Source organism: Melospiza melodia, chromosome 14 (genome assembly GCF_035770615.1).
Source record: "Melospiza melodia melodia isolate bMelMel2 chromosome 14, bMelMel2.pri, whole genome shotgun sequence".
In the NCBI taxonomy this organism is placed as follows: Eukaryota; Metazoa; Chordata; class Aves; order Passeriformes; family Passerellidae; genus Melospiza; species Melospiza melodia.
Window position 1 is genome coordinate 18,784,356 of NC_086207.1, and position 24,890 is coordinate 18,809,245.

General features: G+C 50.8%; 1 protein-coding gene across 1 annotated transcript in view; it reads left to right on the forward strand.

The window, feature by feature from the left end:
- The first annotated feature begins 17,161 nt into the window (after window positions 1-17,161).
- Window positions 17,162-24,890, forward strand: part of NEURL1B (neuralized E3 ubiquitin protein ligase 1B) — a 33,937-nt gene continuing 26,208 nt past the window's right edge. The window contains exon 1 of the mRNA XM_063169049.1: window positions 17,162-17,264. Coding sequence (XP_063025119.1) covers window positions 17,234-17,264 — 31 coding nt within the window. The 5' untranslated portion in view covers window positions 17,162-17,233. The remainder of the gene's footprint in view (window positions 17,265-24,890) is intronic.

Genomic DNA, 24,890 nt, shown 5'->3' on the forward strand with positions numbered 1-24,890 from the left:
ATGTCCTGATTTTGTGTTTATCTGTTTATTCCTGTGTCCCCTCCATGATTCCATAACCTTCCTCCGTCAAACCCATTTTTCAGTACTGGCTGGTTGGGAATATCCTGATTTTGTGTTTATCTGTTTATTCCTGTGTCCCTTTCATGATTCCATAGCCTCCTCAATCAAACCCATTTTTCAGTACTGGCTGGCTGGGAATATCCTAATTTTGTGTTTATCTGTTTATTCCTGTGTCCCTTCCATGATTCCATAACCTTCCTCAGTCAAACCCATTTTTCAGTACTGGCTGGTTGGGAATATCCTGATTTTGTGTTTATCTGTTTATTCCTGTGTCCCCTCTGTGTGTTGGGAGCAGCCCCTGCAGTGTTGGCAGGGAGCAGCGCCCCAAGCTCTGAGCTCCTCCTGGAGGTTTGGGGCACAGGAGGTTTTGTGCAGCTGCACATGGATGTTTGCACAAGGAGAGCAATACATTTCAGGCTCTCCTGTCAATTAATTGCTGTGCAGTTTGGGATTATGTCCCAACCTCAACAACTGTTTGTTAATAGTTAAGAAGGGCTTGGCAGATTCTTAACTGGTTAATAAATAACTCAGGGAAGAGAAGGTTCTCTTCTAAATTACAGGTTAGTTCATTTTATTTTTAATGATGTCCTTTGCTTGTGCCTTGTAAAATTTCTCGAGAGCATAAATGAGTGACAGGCCAGGAACACTGAAATCTCCTCTGCTCTTTTTCTGTGTTCAGCCAAGGCAACTTCATTTTAGTCTCTTCCATCCTATGAAAGATGGAATAAGATTGAATATGCTGCCATAAATAAAGCTTGGAAAGGCCTGTGCAGCTTGGCCCGAGTCTGTCCTCTTGCAAAATCCAGGATTACGAATTCCAGGTGATGTCATGGCAGGTATGAAACCCTTCCAGCCAGCAGAGATGGGGTTATTTTCCTCATGGCACTCCTGTGAATCTGGGATCCTGCAATTGATTTTGTTTCTCCATCTGTTGGAACAGCCCTGGCAGGGAGTGCTCAGGCTCCCATCCCCCTGGATTATTTGGTGAATGTTTCTTTCATCTGAGATCACAGACAGACAAGCATCAGCTCACGAGGTGTCATGTACCAGCTACTGAATTTAGAGCTGCAAGAAGCAGAAAACACAGGCTCTGCTTCTTTAATTAGTCCCTGCATCTGCTTTGTGAGCTGATCAGAAGTCCAGGAGCAGAAGGAGTATTTGGCCCAGGACACTGATAGCCGTGCAGTGAGATCATCAACAATTCTTTCCAAAAGGGAAAGTTAAGGAGTCCTCCTTCGAGGTCCCAAAATAGATTTCCTGTTGAAAACCCAGAGAGTTTCACCATCCCAGTATCACAGCAGCACTTCTGGCCGTGGTGTGGAGGGCTGTGAACCTCGGTGCAGCTCCTACCCTCAGGCACATGAAAACTCTCAGGATGTAGCTGAGGGATCTCTTGGTGTTGAACTGTCCCACAGCAGTGTCCCCCTGAGCTGCTGCTCCCTGTCCTGACAGATCTCCCAAAAGACAAACCTGATCCAAGCATCCAGAGGTTTGTTTGATGGTCGATGCAAATCCTTGAATAGCACAGGGATGGGGTGAGATCAAAACTTCCTGGTTTAGATTTTAGTTTGGGGAAGGTGCTTTGGGGTTTGTCAGCAGTGACACATGAATTCTCCTTCTTTGAGCAGGAGAAGCAGCATGAAACAAGGATTGTGTGGTGTGGGATTTTTTGTAGTGAGTTTACAGGGGGATCTCAGTTACCTGGCTCGCTGTAGGGCAGAAAAGGAATAATTTTTTAGGGAATCCCACAAAGCCTGGCTCACTGAAGGGCAGAAAATGAATGATTTTTTAGGGGATCTCAGTTGCCTGGCTCACTGCAAGAGGGAAAAGGAATGATTTTTTTGCCAGGAAACATCAGGGCACTCCTGTTCCCCCAGGGCCACTCCTGGCTGCTGTTGGGACCTCTCTGGGAGGAGATTTTGATCTCCTGGTACCAATTCAGTTCAGCAGCAGCATTTGTGGCTGGGCTGTTCTGCTGATGACTTTTCTTGCACCTTTTATCACCTGTTCCCACCTCAGCAAAGCAGTTCTGGCTCCGCTGGAGGAAGGTTTGAATGAGGATTTGTGGGACTGGGGGGAAATGCAGGAGATCCCTTTGCCGTGACCCCAGAATGGGGCTGGGGGGCACATCCAGTCCAACCCTGCTCAGCTGTGCCCTGAGAGAGCCCAGGATGCTCAGAACAGCCCAGAGAGCTGCCACCAGCCCCTGTGCTGTCCCTGCTGCTCCAGCTGTGGCTCCAGCACAGCTCTGAGGAGAGCCCTGTGGCTGTTCAGGTCGGGGCACATTCCTGCAGCAGCTCTGGCCCTGTCACAGCTCCTGCCCCATGGAAAAAGAATGAATTTTTAGGGGATCTCAGTTGTCGCAGCCTGGATCACTGCAGGGCAGAAAAAGAATGATTTTTAGGGGATTCCAATTATCATGGCCTGGCTCACTGCAGGATGGAAAAGGAATTATTTGCACACTGCAGGGCAGAAAAGGAGTGATTTTTTGGGGGATCTCAGTTACCATGGCCTGGCTCACTGCAAGGAGGAAAAGGAATTATTTTTTAGGGGATCTCAGTTACCACAGCCTGGCTCACTGTAAAATGGAAAAGGAAAGATTTTTTTAGGGGATTCCAATTATCATGGCCTGGCTCACTGCAGGACAGAAAAGAAATTATTTGCTCTGCTTGGCCCTGCTGCTTTCCCCAGAGCAAACCTTTCCTGTGGTTAACTGGGTTTAAAAGTGATAAAACAACAGGGTCTGGCTGGGGACAAGAGGAAAACAGAGACACAGCCATGGAATTGGCACTCGGTGCTCTGGGCTGGGGGTCAGGCACAGCTGGGCCTTGGAGCGCTTTTCCAAGTGATTCCAAATGATTCCAAATGATTCCAAATGATTCCGAACGATTCCAAATGATTCTGAATGATTCCAAATGATCCCAAGCCTCTTGGGATCACCTCTTGGCTTGGGACAAGAGGAGAACAGAGACGCAGCCCTGGATTTGCACTCAGTGCTCTGGGATGGGGGTCAGACACATCTGGCTCTTGGAGGCTTTTCCAGATGGTTCTGTGTCTCTCTGGTGCTGCCCCACTCCCCGCCAAGAAGGTTTGAGACCCCTCTGTTCTTCCCAGGTGAGGGAAAAACAGTGTGGGTAAAACAGGAAGGATTTCATTGGTCCTTGTGGGGGTTTAAAAAGCTTCCTCCGTGAAAAAAAGAGGCCCTCGAGTTTAGGCTCCAGCCCCTCAGAGCTCTCCTACTCATGGAAATGGAGCCAAGAGCATCTTTCTGCCCTGTGACCCCTCAGCAGGGCTGCAGTGCTTTCCCTGAGCCCCCTGCAGCACCAGGAGGGACCAATTCCCCCAAGGGACAAGCCCTGTCCTTCCATTTTAATTCCATTTGTAAAAGAATGGCTCTTTTCCATTTTTCCCCCTTTTTCCTTTTGATGGCAGTCTCTATTGTTTGAGGGATCTCGTGCTAGGAAGCTGGGGCTGGGGAAAAGGAAGCTCAGAGACAGAGCAGCCAAACCCTCTGCAGGAATCTGCTCTCCTCTGAAGGTTACAGCTTGTCATTTTTCTGATTTGCTGGAAATGATTGGTGTTTCCTTTGTTCTGCTTTGTGGTGGCTGCTCTGATAAGCCCTGAGGAATTCTTTCCTTGGACGGATCTGGAGCCTTTACAGAAAAAAATCATTAAAAAATAAAATAAGGAAAGCAAACCCATGTCCTGTTTTCCCCTATTTAATTTCTCGTAAATCAGGGGGTTTTCTTGTTTCAGTGGAGGAGTCAGGACTCTGTGTCTGTAATTTTTGGGGACTTGAAAAGGCTGCAGAGCCTGAAGCAGCACCCCAGGCTGCTGTGAGGGGAGAGCTCTGAATGCTCTGTGTGGTCTGACCCTGGCTGTTTGGAGAGAGGCTTCTGCCACTGACCCAGCTGGGAGATGGAGAGGGTTTGGAGCCTGATGTGAAGTTTGCTGGGAGTCCAGAGCCCTTTCCAGGCAGAGTTCAACCCCGAGACCTTTGCAGGACAGGGCAGGGCAGGACAGAGCTGCAGCTCCGGCTGAGCAGGGCTGTGTGTGGCCCAGAAACACAGAGATGCTGCAGGTCAAGCCCTGCTGGTGAGGAATAAATCTGATTTTAGCAATAAACATCCTCTCCCAGGCTGGCTGAGGATGGGGAGTGGAGAGGGGCTTGGCCAAGCCATGATGCAGAACTTGTGCCATGTGCAGAGGGGCTGCTGTCACTCAGTGCTGCTCTGTCCTGAGGTGGCTCCTCTCCCACCTGGGAGCTGCTCAGGGGCTGCCATGCCCTGGCTGTGCATCAGCAAACCCTGAGTGTCTGTGCCAGGGTCTCCCCTGTGCCAGGGTCTCCCCTGTGCCAGGGTCTCCCCTGTGCCAGGGGTTCACCTTTTGCCAGGGTCTTACATGTGCCAGGGGCTCCCCTGTGCCATGGTCTCACCTGTGCCAGGGTTTCACCTTTGCCAGGGTCTGCCCTGTGCCAGGGGCTCACCTGTGCCAGGGTTTCACCTTTGCCAGGGTCTCACCTTTGCCAGGGTCTCACCTTTGTTAGGGTCTCAGCTGTGCCAAGGTCTCCCCTGCCTGGGGAAGGCTGATGGCCCTAACCCACATTTCCCTCTGAAGCAGCAGGAAATTTTCCCAGTGCCTTCAGTGGGCTGCAGCCACCCCTGTTCCCCCTCTGTTCCACTCTATTCCACCCTGTGCCACCCCTGTGCCACCCCTGTGCCACCCCTGTGCCATCCTTTGCCATCCTTTGCCATCCTGTGCCACCCTATGCCACCTCTGTGCCACTCCTGCTGCCCTGATGGGCTCTCACTAAGGGAAAATCTTGCTGAGTGCGTCTCATTTGGGGTCTCTTTATCCCACCCTGCTGAGCTGCAGGGGGACGGCAGTGCCACCAAACCCCTCCAGGTGACACAGAAATGTGCCCTGCTTGGGTGAGTTTGGTTTTTTCCAGCTGCCAGCAAGGTGGTGGGAGCAGCAGGGAGGAGACACAGCAGCGCTGCTCGTAAGAGTGCAGGTGAGGGAGGGAAAGAGCTGCTGGCACCGGGACAAGTGTTCGCTGTGGGACAATGGCAATGCCAGCCTGTGGTGCAGGGGCTGCTCCCAGGCACCATTTCCTCACCTGGGCCAGGTGAAGGCAGGTGATGGATGGGCTGTGTGAGCCAGGAGCAGGGCAGGAGCGGGCTCAGCCCTTGGCAGGCAGGGGAGGGGATGTATTGTGAAGTGTCTGTCACTGTTAGATTGGATGTCACACATACACACTTCTTCTAAGAAGAAAAAGTTTTTATTCTGTGTGCTCTCTGGTTTATATACTCTTAACAAAGTGTGGTCTTAAGTCATTAACTACATCATAATAACTTATGATATTCATTGGTGCAAAGCCATTAACATTAATATAATTAGCAAAAGTTTTACAGAAATTTATTAAGGCACGTATACACATTTACTTATGCATGTAATCTAACTTACAAAAATTTTCATGTATCTTTTCTAATCTGTTCCCATGCTGACAGCATTGTCTTCTTCCTTGTTATAAATACACTCAAAAATCATCAATTGTTATTTATTCTACTAACTCAGCTTTATTTACAAACCAGCTATCAAGCCCCTCCATGGTGTCTTTAATATCAAGAGGTATCACAAGTATTGTGAGGTGTCTCCTCGTTTTTACTGCACACAGTAAAAGATGCTCCTTCCTATTTTAATTAAATAAAACACTCCAATGACAACATGCACTGCAAGGATGGGGCCTTTCCTTCAGGGAAATGGGGCTCTCCAAAGGGAAAGACTGATTGCCACCCCAAAATTTCAGTTCTCTGGCAGCACACAAGAAAGGCTGTAAAGTCCTCCTGAGTTTTGAGACATCCTCATCACATCTGAGAGGTCTTTGAGCCCAGAGCAGCCTGGGGTGTAATGAATTCAGTGTTCTCCCTCTATTGGACAGCTTTGATTTCTGGGGCTCTGTAAACATACCCAAATCCATGTGCTGCTGGAGTTGCTGTCTTTCAGCTCCTCTCCCCAAGTGCCCCTCAAAGGAGGAGACAAATCCTCCGTCCCTCTTCAAGTCACAGAGGAAAAACATTGAGATTCAGACCTCAACCTTGTATTTGGGGAAAAAATGGCCAAAAAATGGCCAATGCAGGTGTAGAAATAGTCTGTAGCTGCAGAGATTTCCCTGCCCATGACAGTGGGGTTGGAACAAAATGATCTTTAAGGTTCCTCTCAACCCAAGCCATTCCATGATTTATTGGAGTCTCCTTAAAACCACGTTGCATGACTCAGGGGTTGTTATCTCCAGTCTGAACTGTTGAGTCTCAAGGGTGTGCTTTGGTTTTTTTAATAAAAATATCCTGTCTTTATTTAATAGCTGAGATAGAAGGTTCAAGCCAGTATCTCTTGGGAAGACTCTAAAATTGGCAGCTAAGAAAGAAATCCCAGCGGAATTGAAGAATTACTGATGCTTTAGAGGAGAATTACTGATATTTATAGAACGTGGATGTACATTTAATTTGGAGACAATTGTGCAGATGTAGCACATCTTGGCAGTTGTTGTATTTTGCTGATAAGGGTGCACGGGGACAGGAGTGTCATTCACTGGGCTTTCTGCTTGGCTCCTTCTGCCCCTCCCTGCGTGGTGTCCTTGCTCAGATCTGCACCTGCCTGTTCCTGCAGTGCCCATGTGGGCACCCAGGGCTCCACACCATGCTTCTGCAGTGGCTTGGGGTCACTGGTTATGCTGGTTTGGGATCACTGGTTACACTGGTTTGGGATCACTGGTACAGTGGCTTAGGATCCCTGGTTTAGGGTCACTGGTTACACTGGTTTGGGATCACTGGTACAGTGGCTTAGGATCCCTGGTTTGGGGTCACTGGTTACACTGGTTTAAGGGTCAGTGGTTACAGTGGTTTAGGATCCTTGGTTACAGTGGTTTAGGATGCTTTGTTATAGTGGTTTGGGATTTCTGGTTACACTGGTTTAAAGTCACTCATACAGTGGCTTATGATCCTTGGTTACAGTGGTTTAGGATCCCTGCTTATACTGGTTTAAAGCCCTGGTTACACTGGTTTAGGATCCTTGGTTACACTGGTTTATGATCCCTGGTTACACTGGTTTATGATCCCTGGTTACAGTGGTTTGTGATCCCTGGTTACAGTGGTTTAGGATCCCTGGTTACAGTGGTTTAAGATCCCTGCTTACACTAGTTTAAATTCCCTGATTACACTGGTTTAGGATCCCTGGTTACACTAGTTTAAGTTCCCTGGGTTCAGTGGTTTAGAGCCCTGCTTACACTGCTTTAAAGTCCCTGGTTACAATGGTTTAGGATCCTTGGTTACAGTGGTTTAGGATCCCTGCTTACACTGGTTTAAAGTCTCTGGTTTTACTGGTTTAGGATCCTTGGTTAAGTGGTTTAAATTCCCAGGTTGCAGCAGTTTAGGATCCCTGGTTACACTGATTTAAAGTCCCTGTTTTCAGTGGACCCACCCTTGTGCTCCCTGATGGAGCAAGGAATAATTTGCTTTTTATTACACTTAATTATTACACAATAATTTGCTTTTTATTACACACAAGCACTTCTACAAATTCCTGACCCCAGCCTTTTGGTCAAAAGCTCCAACCTGAAGCCTCTTGCAGGATTTTTTTTTTTTAATCAAAGCAGCTACTCTGATTTTTGTTTTATTTTTTTCATGGTAGAAAAGGCAGCAAATCTCTAGGCTACCTGCTAGGGAAGAAAAAGCAGGCACCATATGCAATGTAGCTCTTGCTCTAGCTCAGAAATGCCGAACTCTGGGAGAGAATTCGTCCCACCAAACGCCCACTAAGCACATTTTTTAAATCTGGTTTCTCAGCCTTTCGGGAAAGGAGAGGCAAAATCTTCTTGCCTGCTGGAACTGGGCCCCGTTTCATGAAATTAAATGGCTAAGGAGGAAAAAAAAAATATATCCAAGGAAAAGATGCTATTCTCAACAAAGGAAACAGTATATGCAACAGCTTCTGCGGCATTCCTGCAACATGATGTCTTTCCCTGCAGAGTCTCAGTCAGGAATTGATTGTCTGAGCAGAGAATTGCTCGATTCAGAAAGGCTCGGGGCACACTTCATGAAGGGTTTGCTGCAAGGATGAATAGCTGGGCATGTGTGTGTATAAATCTATAAATGATGGCTTGTTGTGCCCCAAAGAGGAGAGCTGGGGCTGGGCTCTGTCACTGGGTTGGTGCTCTGAGGGCTGGGGATGAGGGCAGCAGAGTCCAACGTGTGTGACGGTGTTCACAGGGGTCTGAGGATGAGGGGAGAGACGAGGATCTGACTCCACGTTTCAGAAGGTTTGATTTATTATTTTATGATATATATTACATTAAAACGATACTAAAAGAATAGAAGAAAGGATTTCATCAGAAGGCTGGCTAAGAATAGAATAGCAAAGAATGATAACAAAGGCTCTGTCTTGGACTCTCTGTCCAAGCCAGCTGACTGTGATTGGCCATTAATTCGAAACATCTAGCATGAGCTAATCAAAGATTCACCTGTTGCATTCCACAGCAGCAGATAATCAATGTTTACATTTTGTTCCTGAGGCCTCTCAGCTTCCTAAGAGGAAAAATCCTAAAAAAATGATTTTTCATAAAAGATGTCTGCAACAAACACGGGGTCAGGATTTGATGGCACAGCTCTGGAGGGACAATCTGTGACAAAGAGGAGGTGGCATTGATGGGAGAGCTGCAGTCCCCCTGTGTGAACCCACAGCCAAGGCTGAGGGACATCTGAGCATCTCCTGCTGCTCTGGGCTCTCTCCATAAATCCTGTGGGTGTCCAGGCAAATATCAGAGTGTCTGTGTGTCCCTGGCTCACCCCATGGGCATTTTTCCCCAGAGGTGACAGGCTGGGGATAGTCCCTGCACCACTCCCAAATCTGCAGAAGCAGATGTCAGGGATTCAGGGACGGATTTGGGAGTGGTGCAGAGTGCCTGTGTGGCCCTGGCCGGGTTTTGGAGGGCTCTGCTCTGCCCCTGACCATGAAAAGCTGTTCCCCAGTCCCTCAGGCAGTGCCTTGGTGCCTGATAATGGCACAGGAGCACAGGCACTGCCCAGGCACAGAGATTCTTGCTTATAAATTAACTGCAAGTCACCAAGGGTCAGCTCCTTTTTGCTCTATTGTGCATGAAAAGTTCAGGAAGGTCGAGCAAGGAGTGAAAGATGGTTTTTTCCTGGATAGTTTTCTGCCTATCCAGTAGCTCTGTGTCCTCTCTGAGTGCTTCATTTCAAGGGAATAACTCCTAAGTAGAGACTTAAGAAGTTGGTCCTGTTTTTAGAAGGTGACAGGCAGTAAATGCAGGATTTGTCTTGGTTTGGTTTGGTTTGGTTCGGTTTTCCCATGAGCTCCTAAAATGTAAAATATTTTCAAGTGCTGCATTTCCAAGTGGCCTTTCAGTCATTGCCCTGCCTGGGGAAATCAGTAACAGGTGGAAGAGCTCGGAGCAGGGGCAGATGAGCTCCCGTGTTTGTGTTTCTCGCTTGTCATCTGCTCCCCAAAGAGCTCCCAGAGGTCAAACAATTCTGTCTGCCTGCTCTGCCTGCCACTGAGAGCTGTCCTGGGGAAAGCTGGGCTCCAGGCAGCCCCAGCCCTGCTTTTCTCCCCCAGTTCTGACAGATTTGCCTTGGCAGTTTTTCACTGGGCTCAGGAGAAACCCTCCTGCCAGCAAATGTAGGGGGTTTGTTGTTTTCTTTTTTTTTTTTTTCTTTTTCATTTCTTCCTCAGAATTTTCTTCCTCCTTCTGGGGAGGATTTCTCAGTCTCCCAGAATCTGTCATGTGGTGTTTGTGTCTCATGAAATGCATCCTGCTGCCTTGTGGGAATGCTGCTGCCTCTGATCCCAGAGCAGGGGCTGTGGGGATGGGGCCGATCAGGGATTCAGGGATGGGTTTGGGAAAGGTGCAAGGCAGATCAGGGATTCAGGGAAAATCAGGGATTCAGGGATTCAGGGATGGATTTCGGAACGGTACAAGGCAGATCAGGGATTCAGGGATGGATTTCGGAACGGTACAAGGCAGATCAGGGATTCAGGGATGGATTTGGGAATGGTGCAGAGGCAGATCAGGGATTCAAGGATGGGTTTGGGAATGGGGCAGAGGCAAATCAAAGATTCAGGGGTGGGATGGATTTGAGAATGGTACAAAGGGAGATCAGGGATTCAGGGATGGGATGGATTTGGGAATGGTGCAAGGCAGAACAGGGATTCAGGGAAAACCAGGGATTCAGGGATCAGTTTGGGAATGGTGCAAGGCAGATGTCAGGGATTCAGGGATGGATTTGGGAATGGTACAGAGGCAAATCAGGGATTCAGGGATTCAGGGATGGGTTTGGGAAAGGGCACCATCTCTCCTGCCTGCCCAGTGCCCCTTGGCTAATATGGGTCTGTCTGCATTTCCCAGAAGCACAGAGAATGGAAAGCCTGGGGGGGCAGGGGTAGCCCTGGCAGATGCTGCACTCTGGGTTTGTTTGTTTGGATCTCCAGAGCAGCTCTGGTCCCAAACCTTTCCTCTCTGGGGAAGCTGATTCCGGAATTTCAGGCCATCCTGGAGTGGATGAGTGTCCCCAGCTCCTGGTCTCACGCATTTCCACTTCCCCTGGGGGGGCTGCTCATCCCCACAGGGAAACTGGGAGCCTCCCCAAGGAGAAGGGGAAGGGGAGAGGAGTTTTCCCAAGTGTTTCATTTATTTATTCTATCAATATTTGCCAGAAACAATGCTTGTTTTCCACAGAGTCGCAGTTTGCAAATCTCCAGGTTTCCTGTTAGGAATTCCTACTCGCCACCTTAAAATCCTTGTCCCCAGTTAGCTTGGGATTGGTACCCAGCACCCAGAGTCTGGAACCAGCCCTTCCCAAGATCAGCCTGTTGCACTGCAAAGTCCCTCTGCTTTCCTTCCCCTACTGAAATAACAATTTGCTTTTACATAATGTTCTTAAAACCCCCTGGGTGAGCATTAGCTGACCCTGCTGGAGACTCAGGCGTGGTCCCGCTCTGCAGATGGAGGAAGGAGGGCAGGAGGAGGGCACCAAATCTGTGAAGGTCACACAGCAAAGCAGGAGCAGAGCTCGGGCTGCAATTCCCTCCTGCTCCAGGCACTGGCACACAGCACTGAGAGCCCAAATTAAGAGATTATAATGCATAATCCACACTGGTGTGCCAAGAATTCTCTAAATCATATTACGCTGTCACATAAAGTGATGACTCATTTGGTAACACAGCCCACAACCAGTTCCTTTATGTTAAAATTACGTGGACAAGACTGGATTTAAAAAGAAGAAGGAGAGCTTGTTGTGTGTGTAGTGAATGCTGAGTTATAGCTGCTTTCATGGATGTTATTTTGGCTGATGCTGAAGGAGCATTTGTGAGCCTGTTTGTTGACAGTGGTGCTGGGGACCAGAGATGCTGACATCCCACTAACAATAATAGGAACTGCCTCTGTTTGTTTCTAAATTGGAATTTCTTCCTTCCATGGGCCCAGCCCACCCTCCACCCCCACAGGAGGAAAGGGCACTGCTCTGGGGAGCATCTCCCAGCTGGGCTGCAGCTCCTGGGCTGCAGGGATGGGTGGCCCTTGGTCCATCATAGACATCAGGGAGCCCCTCTCCTCCCCACGCCCCTGGGAAGGTGGAGAGGAAGCACCTTTGTTTATCTCAAGCATGAAGAGTGTGGAATTAGCCCAGTTGCACTTTTCCCAGGAGAAGATGCTGTCACAAGTCTCCCCTTGCTGCTGCCTCTGCTCTCCTTGTTCCTCCCTGCATCATCATCATCATCCTCGCTGCCACCCCAGCTCCTGCCCTTGCTGGCAGCCTCTGCTGCTGTCTGGGGACTGTCATTATCCTACCAAAGGCACTGGGGACGTGGCAGCTGTGAGTGACACTGAGCTGTGCTGTGGTTTCACCATTTCCTTTTCCTCTCTCTGCCTGGGCTTTAATCCTTGCAGCTGAGGAATGCGTGGCCAAATCCCTTTCTGCCAGCAATGCCCACATGTTCCTCAGCTCAGAGCTGCTCTGGCATCTTGTCAGAGGTGGCTTCTGCATCCCCTGCATGGCTGGCACACATCACAGCCTGCACCTGAGCAGAGAGCCCTGTCAGGGCAGGTGCTCGCTGCTCCTTTGGGCATCTGACCACAAAATCCATCCATCCATCCATCCATCCATCCATCCATCCATCCATCCATCCATCCATCCATCCATCCATCCATCCATCCATCATCCATCCATCCCTGCAGGCTTCCCTTCCCTGGCTGCACCACATCCTGTGGGTCAGCTCTGGCCCAGCAGCACTCTCTCCTATATTCCACAGTGTGGTTTCATGTCCCACTTTTGGGTGAATAAGCCAAGTCTCCAGCAGGCTCTGAGGGCAAGGATCAGGAAACAGCTTCAGCTCTGTGTGGTCAAGGCCAGTTCAAGAAGCTCTTTGCAAGATTTTCCTACTGTTGTGCTGGAACCTCCTGCTTCCCTTCATTTCTTAGAGGGGAAAAAAGAGTCAGAAGCAGTTAGGGAGGGTGACCTGTGGAGACCCTGAGCATCCTGTGCTGGGGCTGGGAGCAGGGCAGGGCAGGAATTGCTGCCAGCAGTGGGGAGCGTGGGTGGCAGGAGGGTTTGTGTGCTGCTGGAGGATGCTCTGTGCATGCATCCCTCCTAAACAAATCCCTCTTTAAGTGTGTGGATGGGAATTCAGCTTTTCTTTTTCTCTTTTTTTTTTTTTTTTTTTCCACTCATCTCCAAGTAGGAGAGAGGCTTATTAGTACTCTCCTTCCATAGGCAAGATGCGGAGGCTGGGGAGTTGTGAGACGAGTTACATTTGCTTTGATCAGGCAAATCTGCTCTCTCCTGGACAGTCCCTTCAGCCAGGATGAGGAGGGAAGAAAGCACAAGGTGCTGGCAGGAGCTCTGGGGGGAAGCTGATAAACCCACCCAGCACAGCCAGGGAAACGAGCTCGTGTCAGGAGGAAGGAATTGTTTCCATGCTGGATCAGCACCTGTTGAAGGAAATGTGTTGAATGTCACTGCTGTGCATTCAGAGGAGCGGCACTCTCTTGGCCGTGGTGGTGTTTGCAGGCTGGAAGGGCACTTTAGGCTGCGACAGTCCCCTGATGTCTTTTTTAGGGCATTTTCCATCTGCAGCCTCTGAGAATTCCCAGGGAGCTCCTGCTAAGCAGGGGAAGGAAAGGGAGGTTTCAGGGTGAGCTGTGATGGGAGGGAAGGAGGTTTGGGCATCCTCAGAGCTCCAGGCAGATGGAGCTGGAAGAGAAATGGATTCTGTGAGCATCTCCTCAGCTTGAGTCCCAGAGAAGGGAAGGGATCCAGCGCTGAGGGAGCAGGGTGTGAAACGGGAGCAGCTGGCAGTGCCCGGGCTGTGGAGCAGGGCTGGGCACAGCTCTCTGAGCAGGAATCTGCTCTTTGGGAGGGACAGAAGCTCTGGGAGCTCCCCAGGGTTTCTCTGTAAATTTTCCTGAACCAGGAATGGGCACAGCTCTGCGAGCAGTAATCTGCTCTTTGGGAATCTGCTCTTTGGGAAGGACAGACCACTCTGGGGGCTCCCCAGGAATTCCCTGTGAATGGGACCAGCCTGGCCAGTTTGAGAGCGGAGGAGCAGAGCTGTGTTTGTGTTGGCAGCTGGAGCAGGGGCTGTGCCAGCCAGGGCAGGTGATCCCACCTGAACTGGGGTTTGGGATGGGATCAGACGGCCCTGGAGGGCAGGAGGGCTCCCTGCCCCACAGACACACGGATTTCTCAGGGTTTGATCTGCCTGTTGCTGCAAGAGCCGAGCCTGTCGTTATTCACTGCCATCTGTTAGAGACACGAATGGCAGCTGCTCCCAGTGGTACCTCACAGCTCACAGCGGCTTTCAGCCCCCAAAACTCGAGCCCCCGGGGGATTTACAGAGACAATGAAACACATCTGATGCTGTAACAAGAGTTCCTCATCGGGATGGTAACAATCAGTGGGAATTTAGCTGTTCCTTGTAAGCTATTTGCATCTTTGGGAACATTACATTTATACAAATGTGTTTATATCACTGCTAATATTTCCCTCTCTGAGAGAGAGGCCTGGCCTGTGTGGGTGCTTAGAGGAGGGTTTGTGTCAGATTCCTGTCTGCGACAAACCTCAAGTGGAATTCATCCCATTTTTGATTCAGGAAGAAATTTGTCTCTCTTTTTTTTTTTTTTTTTTTTTTTTTTTTTTTTTTTTTTTTGGTCCATTTTGAAAGGCCTGGGCACACACCCCTGCACGGTGAGATTTAGAAGTGATTACAGTGAGCTGGGAAGCAGATGTCTGACATCAGTGGGATACAGAAAGCCTCCCAAAGACTTTTTCCTTTGCATAATATTATCCTGATCAGACTCCACTGATCCCACTAAGATGAATTTGTTATGGGGAGCAATAGAAAATGCAGAAGGAGAAGCAAATAAAATTTGTGCAGCTAAAAGTGTCCAGTCCTGGATCCAGCTCAGTTTTGTGGCTGTTTCAGAGCTCTGCTCCCCAGTTTGCCCATGGCCAAGCTGTGACCTTGTACAGATCTCCTGGCTTCTTTGTGGCTCGGTTTCATCCCTCATGAAATGAGGATATTGTCACTCACCTTGTCTGCAAAACGCTTTGAGGTCTAGTGGTGAAAATTGCTGGGAAGGGGCTTAGGTGGGTTTAGAGTTCTGTATTTCTGGGAGTGCAGAGAGAGCAGAGCTGTGTGTGCAGGGCAGGCCGTGCCTGGCCAGCCAGGGCACACAGGGAAGGAAGGGGATTCCTTCAGAGGCACACAGAGGAAATTGCTGAAGTGTGTTGTGAGCAAGAGTTATCAAAACTTGCTGGAGCAGAAAGAATCTTAAAATGCTAATGAGCTTTTGTCTGTGGAGCCTTGCTTGGGGCACATTCTGCTTTTCTCCAGGCTGACTTTGCAGGGCTGCTCAGGCCTGCTCAGTGTCCAGTCCTGGCTGTCTTTCACTCTCTCTTTCTGGGGAGGGTGAGAATCCTCCTGGCTGAACCATTTACCAGGAGTGCTGTTTTGCATTGTGAGGAGCAGGTTATTTTATTTTAACCTTTTATTTATTTTATTTTATTTTATTTTAACAAACTCTCAATTTTTACAATGCCAAGAGCAGGAGTGCTGGTTTCACTCCTGCAGGCTGCCTCCGTGTCCCAAGGATGTGCATTCCCATTCCATTGTCTTCTATTTTTACCCCGTTTTGGGCAGGAGGAAGGGCTGGGACACCCTTGGGACGGGCAGTGTGTGGGCTGGTGTGGCCGGGGCGTGGCAGGAGGGACAGGGACAGGGAGGTGACACATGGCACACGCATGAGCAGCCCCCGGCTGCTGCCGCTGCTTTTGAAGGCGAATTGAAGCCCTAAAATAACAACAGCCACTCCCTGCTGAGGGAAAGCAGCCGCGATTAGCGGAGCCTCCCGCTGTCTGGTGACACAAGGACTGTCCCCTCTGTGACATTGCCACCCCCCCCTTGTCCCCGAGGAGCAGCACCGGGCTCCTGCTGCCCTCTGACAGCTCCTGCAGCAAAGGGAGTGGGAGACATGTGCTAACCCAAGGAGACAGCAGATGGGTGCAGGCGCTTTTAAGAACAGCTGCTGGTGTCTCACTCAATAATCCCATTTTTAACAAATCCCTATGATAGCGAAAAAATGCTGGAAATTGGGTTTTTCTGTCCTCTCTCATCTCTCGAGCCACACTTGACCTGTTCAACATGATCTAGGGATTAAAGGCTTGTTATTTTAGCTTCTCTATAATAGATCAGAGGCTGATCTCTGTCAGGCTATTGAGCTACTATTCCTTGGCTCCCCCCTCTTCCCACTTTTCCTTTTGTGTCCCAGGTTCTGTGACAGTGCAGAGATGTGACTCCTGCTAGGGGACACTTTTCCCCAGCACTGTGCACGGTGTCATCAGCCCAAGGCGTGGCTGCAGAACATTTTGGAGCTCTGAGGCTCCCACTTCTAAAGTCTGAAAACTCTGGAAGCTGCACGGGGAGGGAAGGTTTGGCACCCTCCCTTGTCAGCATCATCACCCTCGGGCCAGGAGCAGGGAGGGGTGGGGAGGGAGCCTTGCTCTTCTCCAAGGGGGCTCCAAAGGTGTTTTTCTGTCTGAGATCCGAAGGAGGGAAGCTGCGGAGCCGATGCTGTCGGGGCTGAGGCGTCCTTGGCCACCGCCGTGCTTCAAACTGATCCCGCCTTTGCCGACACAACACTGCTGCTAATTCCCTCGGTGCCCAGGTGGGGAAGCCGTGTCACCGAGATGCAAAGTGGCTTATCCAATGTCACCGGCAAGGAAATGGCACGGGGAGGGAGAGAGCTCAGCTTTGTCGGCTCCCAGTGCTCCCCAGTGCAGCTGGTGCCCTTCGGGCAGGTGTTGCTGATGGACAGGTGTGCTTGTGCTGCGGGAGAAAGAGGATTCTTTTCCTTAGGAGGCAGAGGCCAAACCTCTCTCGGGGGTGTCTGGGGGAGAGCCAGGCCCGCGTTTGCCAAAATCCCAGCTGGAATCTCCTCCGACAGGTGCCAGTGGGTGCAACCCGGAGAGACACCGGGATAGGGACAGGGATGGGGACAGGGGGCAGATCGGCACATCCCGGAGAAGCACCGGGGCAGGGACAGGGGACAGAGCAGCCCATCCCGGACGAGCACCGGGGCAGGAGCAGCGATGGGAAGGAGAAGCCCCGGGGCAGGGGCAGGGATGGGGGCAGCGCAGCCCGTCCCGGAGAGGCACAGGGACACGGACAGGGATCGGATCAGCGCAGCCCATCCCGGAGGGGCACAGGGACAGGGACAGGGATGGGGTCAGAGCAGTCCATCCCGGAGAGGCACAGGGACACGCACAGGGATGGGGGCAGCGCAGCCCGTCCCGGAGAGGCACAGGGACACGCACAGGGATGGGGGCAGCGCAGCCCGTCCCGGAGAGGCACAGGGACACGCACAGGGATGGGGGCAGCGCAGCCCGTCCCGGAGAAGCCCCGGGGCGGGGGCAGCGATGGGAAGGAGAGGCCCCGGGGCAGGGCAGCGCGGCGGCTCCCGCGGCTCCCGCGGCTCGGGCGGGGCGCTGCGCGGGGCGGGGCGGGGGCGGGCGCGGAGCGGCGGCGGGAGGCGGGCGCTGTCCATGGCCCTGCGGAGCTCCGGGCGGCCCCGGGGTCCGCCGCGCCGCCGAGCGAGCGAGCGATGGGCAACACGGTGCACAAGACGCTGGCAGGTACCGCGGGGCCGCGGGGCCGCGGGCGGGGGGCGCCGCCTGCCCGGGGATGCTGCGGGCGAGCGGCGGCGGCCGTGCCGCCCTCCCCGGTGCGAGGCTCCCCGGGAGAAGCCGGGCGTGTGGGCAGTGCCCGGGGAAGCCGGGCGTGCCGGCGGTGCCCGCAGGAGCCCCGGGCGTTCGGGCGTTCCGGGGGTTTTTGGAGCCGCTCGCTGGCGGCGATGCGCGGCGGGCGGGGATGCTGAGCGCGGGGTGAAGCGGGGCTGATCCCGCAGCCGGAGCGGCGATCCCAGCCCTCGCACCCGCTCCTTGGAGGGGCTCTCTGCTTCATTTCTCCCGCTCGTTGCGTTATTTTAATACAACTTTTTAATGGGGAGAGACGTTAGTTGTTCGGAGTGGCCGAGTGAAATGTTGGGTGGGCTGCCCTGCCTTTAAAATTGCCTTTTTAGCCAATTTTGCACTCAGACAAGACATGTACAGATTCTTTTCCTTTGCAAGTTCGTAACTGTGGGGTTGTCTCCCCCCTCGGAGAATCTGTGCATAATAAAAGCAGTTGGTCTCTATAGAATCAACAGTGTTGAATTACTGAGCCCTTGCCAGGCTGTATCTTCAGCTACTTTGCCTTTCTTCTCTTTTCTGCTCTTGCAGAGCTCCTGCATTGCATCCTTTGTACTTCAGGCTCCCATAAATAAAAAGGGTATTATTAAACTTATTTAAAGAAGCAGGAGGACCTATTGAACACATACACGTCTGCCTGTAATCAGCCAGGGAGCTGAATATAGAAATAAAGAGAGGAATAGATTAGCATTTGGATGTGCCATATATTGTCTTTGCAAAGAGAGGGTGCCTGGGACCTTCAGGGCACAAAAGAAAGCTGCTAAGCTCGTGGTTTAGCTATGAAGCAGCGATTAGATTTCTAGTTGCATCTCCTCTCGTTCTCTATTACGTTTAAATGGGACATTAGCTCCTCTCACAATAAGGAAGTTTTCATTTTTTTTTTTTTCAATACTTCACCAACTGGCAAATAAAGGCATGGTGAGGAGTGCATGACCTTGGAGGAAATTTATTTCGCGGCTCGGCTTTTCAGCTGGGGGCACATGCAAAAAACCTGGGAGGGGGAAAGAAAAGCCAGGGAAACGTCTTTGGGTCAGCAGAGGTTACCCCGGTCAGGCTGGAACTTCCCGAAGGAAAAATCTGTGTACCTGCTGGGCCGTGGGAATCCAGCAGAGAGCTGTGCTCCAGAAGGCTGGGAGTTGTACCAGCCCTGGTGCTAGAACAGTCTCTCCTGAGCAGCCTCCACACGCTCAGCCCTCCACACGTGAATTTAAAAAAAGGGATGACATCAGCTGCACCGCAGCTCCGCCGTTCAGGACTTCCTCGCGGCGCTTTCAAAAGGAGCCGGTCAAGAGGAAAAGTTTGATTGGGGGGGAAATGAAGGCTTGATTTATGGAGACCTCCCAGCTGAAACGTTTGTTCTGGTGGCCTAGAAACCTCGGTGGTGTCCCTCCAGGTGGAGGCTGTCTGGGAGCATTGCAGCGCTGGGGATGGTCCATTGGCAAACGTTTGTCAAATTGCGCAAGGCAAAGCTATGCAGGACACTTGAATGCCTCTGCCGAGGGCTGGATGATGCTGGAAATATGTCTTTTTCCCAAATTCAGTTTGCTTTTTACAAGAGTAATGACAGCCCAAAGGAGCTGTTAACCTGTGGCTGCAGAGGAGCTTTTGGATGTTTGCACTTGGGAAGTTTGTGAATGTTTTTTGTCGGGTTGGACCCCATTCAGCAATTTTTCATGTGAAATTGAATTTTGGATGGATTGTTTGTCTTTCATTATCCAAATGGCATTGCAGAGGGAAGCAGGTTTAGAGCTGTTCTTGGAACAGTCCTTTTGAAAATTAGAAAGTTTTTCCGGGAGACTGAATGGTTGGATGAAATCCTATTTATAAATGTGAGGGCTGTTTAGAATTAGTCAAAGATAATCAGTCAGAATTAAGTCTTTCCTTTTCTTGGTCCAGAATGCACCTCTTTCTTCACCCTGCAGACTGAGCAAGGCACTTTCACTCTCATTTTGACAAACAGAGGAATTGTTCTCTGTCCCAGGGACTGAAGAAACTTATTAATAAAACAATCAAACAGAACGTCTTCAAACTGAAATTTGCTTGCTTGTGATAAATTGATTCAGTGCAGAATCACTTTGGTGGTTTTGTTCACCATAAATACCTTAAGGTAGAAAAAGCCTTTTCAATGCAATCAAACGTAGAGGGAATGTGGAGGGACCTGGCTCCTGGAAAAGCCAAACAAGCAGCAATTCAGGTTTAATACAGAAATGGCAATGCTTTTCTCAAAGAGCACAATTCGATTTTAAATCCTATTGAGGACAACTCATTTTTATACCCGAATTGGCTGAATGTGCTTGAACAAACCATTCCTGTTGCATCTTTAAACCTCGCCCAGCCTCATCCGTTCCTCCGCACGTCTCCGTGGAGCGATGCAAGAGCACACGCTATCGGTGCCGGAGGAATTCGTGCCGGGAGCTCGGGAAACTCGTGTTTGCCAAGTATCCGATGGTCAGCACACAATGGGCCCGGGCTTTGTCAAATGAACCGCGAGGTTCCGAGCGGAGCGGCACCCACACGAGTAATGAGGCTGCGCCTAATGAGAGGCAGCTCCTGGGCAGGCGTTGAGGGGAAAGGAGCTGGGATGTGTCAGATGCGCTTGAAGCAGGCCTGAGGTGCTGCTGGAAGCCGCTGTTCTCTGGGTGACAGCGAAATGACACCCGACACACGGGGATGCTGCCCGGAGCGCTCGGGATGCTCCGGGAGCGGCTCCACACGGGCTGGGCGTGGATGTCGCTGTTCCCCTGCTCCCCTCGCCTCCCTGCCCACGGCCTGAAGTGATTTGCGGGCAGCTGGGTGAGGGAATTGTTGGTTTTTGAGGCACGGTGATGTCCTGGCTCCTGCAGGTGATGGCAGCACCTGGGCTGGCCCGCATCCCCTGCAGGAGCAGCTCCACACAGGCTGCTCAGGGATGGATGTCACTGTTCCCCTGCTCCCATGTCACTGTTCCCCTGCTCCCCTCGCCTCCCTGCCCACGGCCTGAAGTGATTTGCGGGCAGCTGGGTGAGGGAATTGTTGGTTTTTGAGGCACGGTGATGTCCTGGCTCCTGCAGGTGATGGCAGCACCTGGGCTGGCAGCTGCTGGATCTGTGGGATTTCTGGCTCTGTGCTTGTTTTTCTGCAGGGAATCGCTGTGTAGCTGGGGTGAGAGAGGCAGGGAGCAGCACAAAGCCCTCTGGTGCCATGGACGGGGCTCCTTCCTCCACGGGGCTCCTTTCTGCAGGCACACACAGGGCTCAGGAAAGGGTTAATAACCAGTGGGAGCCAGGGCAGGCTGGGGAGAGGGGAAAATTCCTGTGATGCAGGGAGAGCCTTGTGAGAGCGGTGTCCCCGTGGTGACAGGGGAAGGTGGACAGCTGCTGGACACAGCAGGCACTCACCAGCCCAGGCACAGGGGAAGGACTTTCCACTCGGGATCCAGCTGTTGGTCCTGACCCAAATAGGGGCATTGGTATTTAACAAAGCAGCCAAATTCCCTTTTTAGAGTCTGGCTGGGATCTGATTGCTGTGCTTCTCCCACAGCCTTCCTCACAACTGTGAGGAATACCAAGTATGAGTGGCATTTGTGTCTGGTAAACACGAGGGAGAATGGGGCTTGTTCTGGCACAAGTCACTTCGGTGCAAGAAATTATTTTGTGTTCTTAAGGAAAAGGCTTCTAATCATCAACCCACCCTCAACAAGGCAGAAATCCCAAGTTTAGGCCTTCACCAGGCTGGTGCTCCCATCTGCCAGGCCATACAGGGATTGTTGGAGGGTCCTGGTTACAGCAGAGCAGCAGGAATTTACAGTTTGTGGGTTAAAAAAGACATTTCTGTGTATGCCTTTTCAAAACACTGATTCAGTTCTCCTCTAAGAAATGAGGAGCAAAGTCCATGCAGTGGGAAAAGATCTGTCTGCCTTTTCCAGGGGCTGAAATCTCACTTGAAGGAGCACTTTTGTTTAAATTTGTTTGCTGGTCCCTCCTCCTTCAGCTGCTAGTGATGCACTGTGGGAGGAGTTCTTGTTATTGTCAGGAGTTCAGTAAATTGTTTGATTTGGCTCCAGTCTGACTTTAGGAAAACTACAAAAAAACACTTCAGGTTGTTCTGGTTTGAGTGAAAAATGTTCCTGTTCAGACCAGTTTTTGGTTTGGGTTTGGTTCAGTGCTGATCAACACGGACTGCAGGTGTTAATCCAGCCTGATTTTGCCTGTTTTTCTGCATCTTTTAGGCTGGGAGTTGAGGTTCTGAGAATCTGTCACTGATTTTGATGGCTCCCTGTGTGACCTTTGAGCAAGTGGCTTTATCACAGGATTGCTTTGAATGTAAGGGAGGCAGGAAACCCTGGCTCACATGGGGCTACAAGAGTTAATTAATTATGAAGCATCTCCTGGAAGAAGGTCACAGAAGTGAAAAAAGAAAAAGAAGAAAAAAGATTAATTCACTGCTTTCTTAGCAGCCTCCTGCTTTCCCACTCTTCAAAAGGAAACCTGTGAGGCTGCTGAGCCTTCTGTGGGATTTAGAGCTGGAACAGGTTGATTGTGCACCCAGGGCTCTCTTTAACCGCTGTACATGCCCCAAACTGTGCTGCAGCCAACTGGCACCACTAATTCAGCCTTTGGCACCTCGGCCCTGGAGGCTGGAGGAACAACTGAGCTCCAATGCAGGCAGGCATCGCCTCCCAGGCTGCTGTTAAATGGAGCTGTGTCATGGCCCAGGGGCTGTCACACACACCCAGCACTGTGCCAAGTGTGTCACTGGAGCCAGAGCTTTCCCTGTCTCCAATGGCTGGTGCTGGGCAGGTGCCCTCTCTCTTTCTTTTTTTAAAATTTTAATTATTTATGCTCCAGAAGGAAATTTCTTAGCTGGGAATTCTGGCAAGCAGCACTTTTCCCACAGGGAATTTCTTTGCTGGGAATTCTGGCACGCAGCACTTTTCCCACTTTTATTTCTTTGAATAATTTTATTTCTTTGGATAATTGTGTGTGTCAGCACCTCACCCTCCTGCAGACTCCGAAAATCCCACCCCAGGGTCTGTGTGTGTGGGCAGAGCCCTCGGAGAGCCCTCCCTGCAGGCAGAGGAAATCGCAGCTCCCCAGCACGTTATCATCTGATAACCCATGGAAGTGCTTCAGGATGGTTGAGGTGTTTAACTCCAGGCAAGCAGCACTTTCCCCACAGGGAATTGCTTTGCTGGGAATTCTGGCAAGCAGCGCTTTCCCCGCTTTTATTTCTTTGGATAATTTTATTTCTCTGGGTAATTTGGATAATTTTGTGTGTCGGCAGAGGCTGCAAATCCCACCCCAGGGTCTGTGTGTGTGGGCAGAACCTCGGAGAGCCCTCCCTGCAGGCAGAGGAAATCGCAGCTCCCCAGCACGTTATCATCTGATAACCCATGGAAGTGCTCAGGATGGTTGAGGTGTTTAACTCCAGGCAGGCAGGTTTGGATGTTTATTTGACAGGAGGAGGAGGATGAGTCACTGCCAGCCTTGTGCCGGGTTCCTCTCCCGGTCCTGCTGAGGATCTTGTCACATTCGCTGCCCTTTCAATCAGGAATGCAAATCAGCACCTCTGAGGATTTCACCTCTTGGCTTGAGGAGCTGCTCTCGGGGCAGCCGTGTCCTGCCACTGCAGGCCTTGCCTTGAAAGGAAACATTTTCCTTCTCAGCAGCATCCCGCTGTTTACAGAGCCTATCTGAGAGCCTTGGCTGCTAAATTAGGAGCAGCCTCTCCTAAGGTGGAGTGTGCACGTCACCGTGATGGATGTGGTGGGATCGGGAGAGGAGCGGGGAGGGGAATTGGCACAGCAGGCACAGGGAGAGCCCTTGAGGGGCTGCTGCTGGGCTGGCTTTGGTGCTGCACAATGAGATTCCCTGGGACACTTCAGATCCCACCTGGATTTCCCCACGGGGAAGGTGTGTGAGATCCTCCAGCACTTCTCTGTGCATTCCTGTGAGGAATGGATTTGTGTGATGGTGTGAGTTTATAACATCTGTATTCCCTCAGCCTTCTCATGAGGCTGAAAATAGAATTAAAGTTTTTAAAGTGCCTCTCAGTTATCCCATCTCCAAATCAAAGAAGGGTATAATTGACACATTTCCATGTTATTATCCCGTGTTTATCTCCCTTCCCCTGCCCAGGGCAGTTTCTGGGAGCAGTTTGGAGTTCTGTGCCCTGCACAGCAGCCAAACCACGGGGCTGACTCACAACCTGCACCTTCCCTGCTCCTCAGGATCTCCTTTTGGCCACTTGTGGGACCCCCTGGCACCCAAATTCTCCAGACCTATCCAGAGGCAGAGGTGCCAGGGAGTGGGGAAGGGCTGTGGGGATGGCCTGGCTCTGTGGCATGTCTCAGGGAGGTTCCTGTGCCTGCAGCAGCTGCAGGAAGCTTTGCTGGAGGAGGATTTCCATACTTTGTTCTGTCCTCTCATTCGGGCAGCTCCTCCACCCCTGTTTGGTGTCACTGATGTGTGTCCTGGAGGGGACAGAGGTGTTTTGGTGCCCTCAGTGAGGTTCTACCCCTTCTCCTCCCCATCCCAGCTCTTTGCCCAGAGGCACCAGCAGGGACAGGCCCTCCCCAGGCTCCCTCAGATAAGATCTGTGCCCATGGCAGGACGTTTAGGGTGGAGGGAGATGCTGTTTACTCAGTGTTCTTCCCTATCTTGGTGATGGCTGTGTTTCTTTTCCCTGTGTATGATAAAGAGAATGAGCTTTATGTCACCTTACCCGTGCCAGCTTTTCCCTGCAGACCTGGATGCCCTGCTGTCTCAATTACTGAGTGCTGGAACATGAATTCCTGCTGTCTGAGCACTTGGGCTGGGGCTTTGGGGAGGAGGGAGGGAGGAGAAAGTGATTTCTTGCTTGCTAATTTGTTTTCCCCTCTGTGTGCAGGGAGATCTCCTCCTCGGCTTTGTGTAAGCAGGGCTTGCTTTCCACCCTGCAGGTTTTTTCTCCCTGGGTTCTTTCAGACCTCTGGCAATGGAGCAGCTCCTGCTGAGAGGATCTGACCCCAATCCTTCCCCCTTTCCAACAAAACCACGTCTTTTTTCCCTTTTTTTCCCTTTTTGCACCCTTTTGCTGTCAGGAAACCAAATCAGAAGATAAAAAATTATTTATTGCTTCAATTGCGCAGGAAGATTCCTTAAAGACAAAACCATCTAACTGCACTTCAAAGCCTTCCCAGTGCAGCTGGGAAATCACATTTAGGATTTTTTTAAGAGCTGATGATGCTTTGAGGGGAGAAGGATGGATGGAGTTGTGTTTGTGGTTGTTGGCTGGATAATTGCATGTAACAGGTTTTGAACTTTGCCGGTTTTACTGTGGATTTTTACATAATAATGATAATTCTGTGCTTTAAGAATTCTCCTATTTTAACCATTTTCCTGTGATTGCACTCCTGATAGGAAAATGTCTAATGGTTACGTGGGAGAAATAAATAGACACGTAAAAGTAAAGCTCTGGTTTTTGTTGGCTGTGTGGCAGCACAGAGAAAACAATCAGTCAGGAAAGAATTCCCTGGAGCAAAAGTTTTCCATC